General features: G+C 41.4%; 1 protein-coding gene across 1 annotated transcript in view; it reads left to right on the plus strand.

Annotated features, from left to right (window-relative positions):
• Window positions 1-446: 446 nt before the first annotated feature.
• LOC134332252 (adhesion G-protein coupled receptor G4) overlaps window positions 447-7,670 on the plus strand; it is a 14,221-nt gene continuing 6,997 nt past the window's right edge. Inside the window, exons 1-17 of the mRNA XM_063013813.1 lie at window positions 447-522; window positions 1,668-1,729; window positions 1,845-1,872; window positions 1,966-2,009; window positions 2,196-2,344; window positions 2,457-2,573; window positions 2,774-2,899; window positions 3,025-3,159; window positions 3,267-3,368; window positions 3,486-3,611; window positions 3,720-3,833; window positions 3,932-4,008; window positions 4,313-4,389; window positions 4,587-4,617; window positions 4,768-4,790; window positions 4,909-5,057; window positions 7,037-7,166. Of these exons, the coding sequence (XP_062869883.1) occupies window positions 1,864-1,872; window positions 1,966-2,009; window positions 2,196-2,344; window positions 2,457-2,573; window positions 2,774-2,899; window positions 3,025-3,159; window positions 3,267-3,368; window positions 3,486-3,611; window positions 3,720-3,833; window positions 3,932-4,008; window positions 4,313-4,389; window positions 4,587-4,617; window positions 4,768-4,790; window positions 4,909-5,057; window positions 7,037-7,166 (1,409 nt within the window). The 5' untranslated portion in view covers window positions 447-522; window positions 1,668-1,729; window positions 1,845-1,863. The remainder of the gene's footprint in view (window positions 523-1,667; window positions 1,730-1,844; window positions 1,873-1,965; window positions 2,010-2,195; window positions 2,345-2,456; window positions 2,574-2,773; window positions 2,900-3,024; window positions 3,160-3,266; window positions 3,369-3,485; window positions 3,612-3,719; window positions 3,834-3,931; window positions 4,009-4,312; window positions 4,390-4,586; window positions 4,618-4,767; window positions 4,791-4,908; window positions 5,058-7,036; window positions 7,167-7,670) is intronic.

Consider the following 7,670-nt stretch of genomic DNA (forward strand, 5'->3'; position numbering starts at 1 on the left):
CGGAACCTCACTGCCCCCCGGTGGAGGATAGTACACTAAAGTGTGGTAAATAACACACACACACACACACTCTCTCTCTTACACACACACTTACTCACACACTCTCACACACACTCACTCACACTCTCTCTCTCTCTCTCTCTCTCTCTCTCACACACACTCACACACACTCTCTCTCTCTCACACACACACACTCACACACACTCACACACTCTCACACACTCTCACACACGCACTCTCTCTCTCTCACACACACACACACACACACACACTCTCACTCTCTCACACACACACACACTCACACACACACACACACACACTTTATTTAAAACAGTCGATAGAACTGTTAGGGATGTAGTTACCAGTTCAGCACTGGTTTAACTCCAGTATGGTGCTGTTTTGTGTTGATGTTATGATGTTGTTGCAGCCTGGTCTCTGTACGAGGTCAGAGTTCGTCTCCTTATCCACAGCTCCAAAAACATCAGCACCACGTACGAGGCTCGAGAGATCGCTCACATATGGGTAAACTTTTACCAAACCATTACCTGTCTAGAACCCATACCCTAACCCCAACCTTTACCTTACCCATACTTTGATCTCAACCTTTACCTTAACCATACCCTAACCTCAACCTTTACCTTACCCATACCCTAACCCCAACCTTTACCTTACCCATACCCTAACCCCAACCTTTACCTTACCCATACTTTGATCTCAACCTTTACCTTACCCATGCCCTAACCCCAACCTTTACCTTACCCATACCCTAACCCCAACCTTTACCTTACCCATACCCTAACCCCAACCTTTACCTTACCCATGCCCTAACCCCAACCTTTACCTTACCCATACCCTAACCCCAACCTTTACCTTACCCATACCCTAACCCCAACCTTTACCTTACCCATACCCTAACCCCAACCTTTACCTTACCCATACCCTAACCCCAACCTTTACCTTACCCATACCCTAACCTCAACCTTTACCTTACCCATTCCCTAACCCCAACCTTTACCTTACCCATACCCTAACCCCAACCTTTACCTTACCCATACCCTAACCCCAACCTTTACCTTACCCATTCCCTAACCCCAACCTTTACCTTACCCATACCCTAACCCCAACCTTTACCTTACCCATACCCTAACCCCAACCTTTACCTTACCCATACCCTAACCCCAACCTTTACCTTACCCATGCCCTAACCCCAACCTTTACCTTACCCATTCCCTAACCCCAACCTTTACCTTACCCATACCCTAACCCCAACCTTCACCTTACCCATACCCTAACCTCAACCTTTACCTTACCCATACCCTAACCCCAACCTTTACCTTACCCATACCCTAACCCTAATAGCCCCAACCTTTACCTTACCCATACCCTAACCCCAACCTTTACCTTACCCATACCCTAACCCTAATAGCCCCAACCTTTACCTTACCTATAAAATGATCTCAGTCCTATAATTACCATAACATTCTTTTAAATCAAATCCTAACCCTGAACCCCACCCTAAACTTAACCCCATATAACCTGATAAAGAAACATAAATAAATAAAGAAACTGATGAAACATGTTAAACTCTTTTATCTGAGGAGCTTTAAATAAATGAACTATTTTAATGCTGGTTTATATTCATTATTATTATTATTTGTATTTGTTAGTTAAGGGCGGTGCTTCCATACAACATTTATATTCCTAAAGTTGTAGCTTCCACAATAACGAGGTAAGAACCTCATTTACCTCTAACGTTCCTATAAAGCCTCATGTATCATTAATATTTCTGGTCATTATTAATAAATAATTAATGCTTTATTATTTTGATGATTTATTATATCCAGCAGCTTTGATGAGAGCTCCATGATAAACGTGAGTAAACTGCTCGTCGTTCCGTCTCCTGAACCTTTAACTCCATAATAAACCTGGAGGTCCCATAAGCTCACGTTCTGTTTCTGTCTGTAGTTCTTACAGGACGAGCGAGTGAGAGATTCTCCTTCAGTCAGTCGGTAACCCACACTTATTATTATTATTAATTATTTATTATTAATATTCAGAGCACAGAGTCTGGACGGTTTGGTGAAGACCTGATGAGGTTGGTGATGATGATGATGATGATGATGATGGCAGTGTTATCACCGTCTCTCATGTTATGAGTTATAACCCGCCGGTTCTTCTCATCCCGGTTGCTGTAGGTTCGATATTTTGGCTCATCTGAACGTGATCCCCGGTGAGGATGTGAGTAAAATCCAGAACGAGGTTTTTAACCTCCTCAAAGAGAAATTTAATTATTCTGATCACTACCTCATCACAGACAAGGATTTCCTACTGGTCTATCCTACTGGTGAGTCATTACCAGCTCCCTACTATCCTCCTCACTACCTCACTACCCTCCAACTTCACTACCTCACTATCCTCACTGCTGTGTGTGTAATATGACTGTGTGTGTTGTGTAGACGAGGATACAACAGTTGTTGTTCCTCATTCAACACCACAAACCACCACGACCATGACCAGTTTCACCAGCACCAGTACCTCACCTGTAACTGATTCTCGCTCTACTGAAGCTACAGGTACTACACTTCACTCCATCCTACCTCACATTACCTCACCAAACCTCACCCCTCCTCATCCCACCTTATATCACTTCGTTTCACCCACCCATCATCACCCGTCTTTACCTCACCGCAATATCTTCACCGCCTTAACATTCTGCCTGCCTCACAATCATCATTGCCTCTATATCCTCACTACCTCACTATTGTGTGCGTAGATACAACAGCGGTCGTTCCTCATTCAACACCAGAAACCACCACAACTGTGACCAGTTTCACCAGCGCCAGTACCAGTAGCTCACCTCCAACTGATTCTCCTTCTACTGAGGCTACAGGTGCTACAGGTACTACACCTCACTTGGTCTTGCCTCATGTAACCTCACCCTGTTTTACCCCTCCTTAACATCCTCACTACCTCAATATCCTCATTATTGTGTGTGTGTGTGTGTGTGTGTGTGTGTGTGTGTAGATACAACTGCAGTCGTTCCTCATTCGACACCAGAAACCACCACATTGGTGACCAGTTTCACCAGCACCAGTTTCACCAGTACCAGTACCTCACCTCTAACTGATTCTCCTTCTACTGAGGCTACAGGTACTACAGGTACACCTCACTCCTCTCTACCCACCCATCCTCACCCGTCTTTACATCTTCTCTATATCCTCACTACCTCACTATTGTGTGTGTGTGTGTGTGTGTGGATACAACAGCGGTCGTTTCTCATTCAACACCACAAACCACCACGTTGAGGACCAGTTTCACCAGCACCAGTTTCACCAGCACCTCACCTCTACCTTCTACTGAAGCTACAGGTACTACACCTCACTTCATCCTACCTCTCTTACCTCACCTAATCTCACCCCCCTCATCCCACCTTACCCCACCTCACTACCTCACTGCCTCACTATCTTCTTGTTGTGTTAATGTAGATACAACAGCAGTCGTTCCTCATTCGACACCACAAACCACCATCATGGTGACCAATTTCACCAGTACCAGCACCAGTACCTCACCACTAACTGATTCTCCTTCTACTGAGGCTACAGGTACTACAGGTACACCTCACTCCTCTCTACCCACCCATCCTCACCCGTCTTTACCTCTCCTCAATATCATCACTACCTCACTATTGTGTGTGTGTGTGTGTGTGTGTGTGTGTGTAGGTACAACTGTGGTTGTTCCTCATTCAACACCTCAAACCACCACAACCATGACTAATTTCACCAGTACCAGTTTAACCAGCACCTCACCTGTGACTCCTTCTACTGAGGCTACAGGTACTACAGGGACACACCTCACTTCACCATGAAAAATCCCATGAACCCTTGCGTTCTCTCTGTGTGAGTGTCAGTGATTGTTTACCTCTTTATTACAGAAAGTTTCTTCAAAGTTACTGCCAACGTGACCATCAGCGGTTTGGAGCAGGATCCTCTCACCACCGTTCAGACCTGGGTAAAGAGTTTAAGTCTAATATATATATAATAATAAATACATAAACATGTATATAATAGCGCTGTGCCGGCGGTGACGTGCTCTGCCATGATGTGTAGAAGGAGATGTACAGCTGTTACAGCGCCCCCTTGCTGCAGTGCTCAGAGTGCAACTTGCCTTTACACCCTTACTTTATAAACAGTGTCCAGACAAACGTAACAGCGTGAGAACTGAACCTGAGTAGCTGGAGTTGTTGGTGTTTACACGCTCGTACTCGCTCTGTAAGGTTCAGTTTTATATGATTGTGTCTCTGTTCTGTGTTCAGCTTCATGAAACGTTCTCCAGAGACGAGATCCAAGTTCTGAACATCAGAATCACCTCACAACTAACCAAGGGTCAAAGGTCAGCTAGATTTCTGAATCTGCATAATAACTTTATTTACATCTTTATCAGAACTGTGAAAAATGCATTATTATTATTATTGTTATTATTATTATTATTATTATTATTATTATTATTATTATTATTATTATTGTTACTGTTATTATTAATATTATTTTTTATCATTTATTTATTTATTTGTTTGTTTTGTTTTTCAGTTTGGAGAAATCCAGCTATGATTTACGTGCAGTACGATCATCCTCTCAGTTTCCTGTTTTATTATTAATTTTATTATTTTAAATATCATCATTATTCATATTATTTATACTTATTTATATTTATTTATATTTCCCTCTCTGATTTTGTTCTGTTCTAATAATCAGACTTTTTGTTTTGCAGCATTTTGTCACTTCAGCACGAAGGTGAGAAATTATTATTAATAATAATAATAATAATAATAATAATAATAATAATATATTTAATTATTATTTAATAATCGGTTCTTTTTTCGGGTAAATTCAGGTGATGTTGTTGTTGCAGGCTGATGTGTGAGTTTCAGGTGATGGTTCCTTCCTGCTCGAATGTGAATGAAACCCAGAATCAGATCCGTCACCTCCTGGAGCTCCCGTACAGGAACGGCTCTGTGGAACTGCTCACCCTGCCGGACCAGGTCCACATCTTCCTTATAGGTACCATCACATATTTATTTATTATATTATTTCTCCTTTTTCTACCAGTTTAGTCGTAGCCAGTTCCTCTCCCTCTGCTGGAGACCCTGATGGTGTACGAGGAGGGCGTATTCTCCTGCGTACCTCGGTGGACTGGTGCATGAGGTCGGTCTCACACATGTAGAGTCACACGCTGATCTCCACGTTCCTCCACTTCTGTACAGGTGCCTCGGGCTACTAACCAGGGTCCTTACACAGCATCCAAAACCCCGCCCACTTTTTAGTCCCGTCTTATCCCACCCAGAAAATTAGCTGAAGATTTTGTCTGCTTGTGGCGCCCAGCCGACCGGTAACAGAGCTGAGAGTCCAGGATCAGAAGCACAGTCCATGATGTTTATATGAGAGTGATCCGGGTGTTGGGGAACTTTGTTGTTGTTATACAATGAGGTGTTTGTTGTTGTTATATATTGAGGTGTGTTTGTTGTTGTTATATAATGAGGTGTTTGTTGTTGTTATATAATGAGGTGTTTGTTGTTGTTATATAATGAGGTGTGTTTGTTGTTGTTATATATTGAGGTGTGTTTGTTGTTGTTATATAATGAGGTGTGTTTGTTGTTGTTATATATTGAGGTGTGTTTGTTGTTGTTATATAATGAGGTGTGTTTGTTGTTGTTATATATTGAGGTGTGTTTGTTGTTGTTATATAATGAGGTGTGTTTGTTGTTATATAATGAGGTGTGTTGTTATATAATGAGGTGTGTTTGTTGTTATATAATGAGGTGTTTGTTGTTGTTATATAATGAGGTGTGTTTGTTGTTATATAATGAGGTGTTTGTTGTTGTTATATAATGAGGTGTGTTTGTTGTTATATAATGAGGTGTGTTGTTATATAATGAGGTGTGTTTGTTGTTATATAATGAGGTGTGTTGTTATATAATGAGGTGTGTTTGTTGTTATATAATGAGGTGTGTTTGTTGTTGTTATATAATGAGGTGTTTGTTGTTGTTATATAATGAGGTGTGTTTGTTGTTATATATTGAGGTGTGTTTGTTGTTGTTATATAATGAGGTGTTTGTTGTTGTTATATAATGAGGTGTGTTTGTTGTTGTTATATATTGAGGTGTGTTTGTTGTTGTTATATAATGAGGTGTGTTTGTTGTTGTTATATATTGAGGTGTGTTTGTTGTTGTTATATAATGAGGTGTGTTTGTTGTTATATATTGAGGTGTGTTTGTTGTTGTTATATAATGAGGTGTGTTTGTTGTTGTTATATAATGAGGTGTGTTTGTTGTTATATAATGAGGTGTGTTTGTTGTTATATATTGAGGTGTGTTATATAATGAGGTGAGTTTGTTGTTGTTATATAATGAGGTGTGTTTGTTGTTATATATTGAGGTGTGTTATATAATGAGGTGTGTTTGTTGTTGTTATATAATGAGGTGTGTTTGTTGTTATATAATGAGGTGTGTTTGTTGTTGTTATATAATGAGGTGTGTTTGTTGTTATATATTGAGGTGTGTTTGTTGTTATATATTGAGGTGTGTTGTTATATAATGAGGTGTGTTTGTTGTTATATATTGAGGTGTGTTTGTTGTTATATAATGAGGTGTGTTTGTTGTTGTTATATAATGAGGTGTGTTTGTTGTTATATAATGAGGTGTGTTTGTTGTTGTTATATAATGAGGTGTGTTTGTTGTTGTTATATATTGAGGTGTGTTTGTTGTTATTTAATGAGGTGGGTTTGTTGTTATATATTGAGGTGTGTTGTTATATAATGAGGTGTGTTTGTTGTTATATATTGAGGTGTGTTGTTATATAATGAGGTGTGTTGTTATATAATGAGGTGTGTTGTTATATATTGAGGTGTGTTATATAATGAGGTGTGTTTGTTGTTATATATTGAGGTGTGTTTGTTGTTGTTGTATAATGAGGTGTGTTTGTTGTTGTGTGTTTGTTGTTGTTGTTATATAACGAGGTGTGTTTGTTGTTTGTGTTTTCAGAACCCGGTTTCTGTCCCTCACACATTCACCAGACGAGACGTGGTTTGTACGTCTGGAGACAAACGTCGGCTCAGAAGCAGCGGCGGCGCCCGTGTCAGGGGGACCCGGCTCACGCCGCATCACGCCAGTGGTAACAAACTGCTGAACTAGTTCCTGCAGGCCGGTCAGACCAGCACACGCTCGGGTGCGGTACACAGACTCTAACAGGGTTAGGATGTGAGTGCGGCCCCTGCAGGCCGGTCGAGGCGACTGCACAGGGGGGAGGAGGATCATGGATGGCAGTGCCTGGCTCTCATTACTGCGCTCTGTGAGAGCTCGCCCCCTGCTGGTGTAAAGAGGGGGCGCATTACAGCCGCAGCCCTCCTCAAGTTAATAAAGTCTAAACATTTATCATTCTTACACGTCTCCACCCGGGAATCGAACCCACGACCTTAATGTCAGTATGAGTGGTCTCGAGTCCTGATGTGGTCATGATTCCTGTTAACATGAGTGCGCTATGCTAACGCTAGGGCTAAAGCGCCAAGCTAAACTACTCTGGAGGCTCCAGGTGTCTCTGTGCAGGGTCGTGCCGAGTGTTCCAGATGTGTTTGTTTACTTACTGAAGCTTAATGACCCGGTAATTATTGATCAGGTT

This window comes from Trichomycterus rosablanca, chromosome 18 (genome assembly GCF_030014385.1).
Source record: "Trichomycterus rosablanca isolate fTriRos1 chromosome 18, fTriRos1.hap1, whole genome shotgun sequence".
NCBI lineage: Eukaryota > Metazoa > Chordata > Actinopteri > Siluriformes > Trichomycteridae > Trichomycterus > Trichomycterus rosablanca.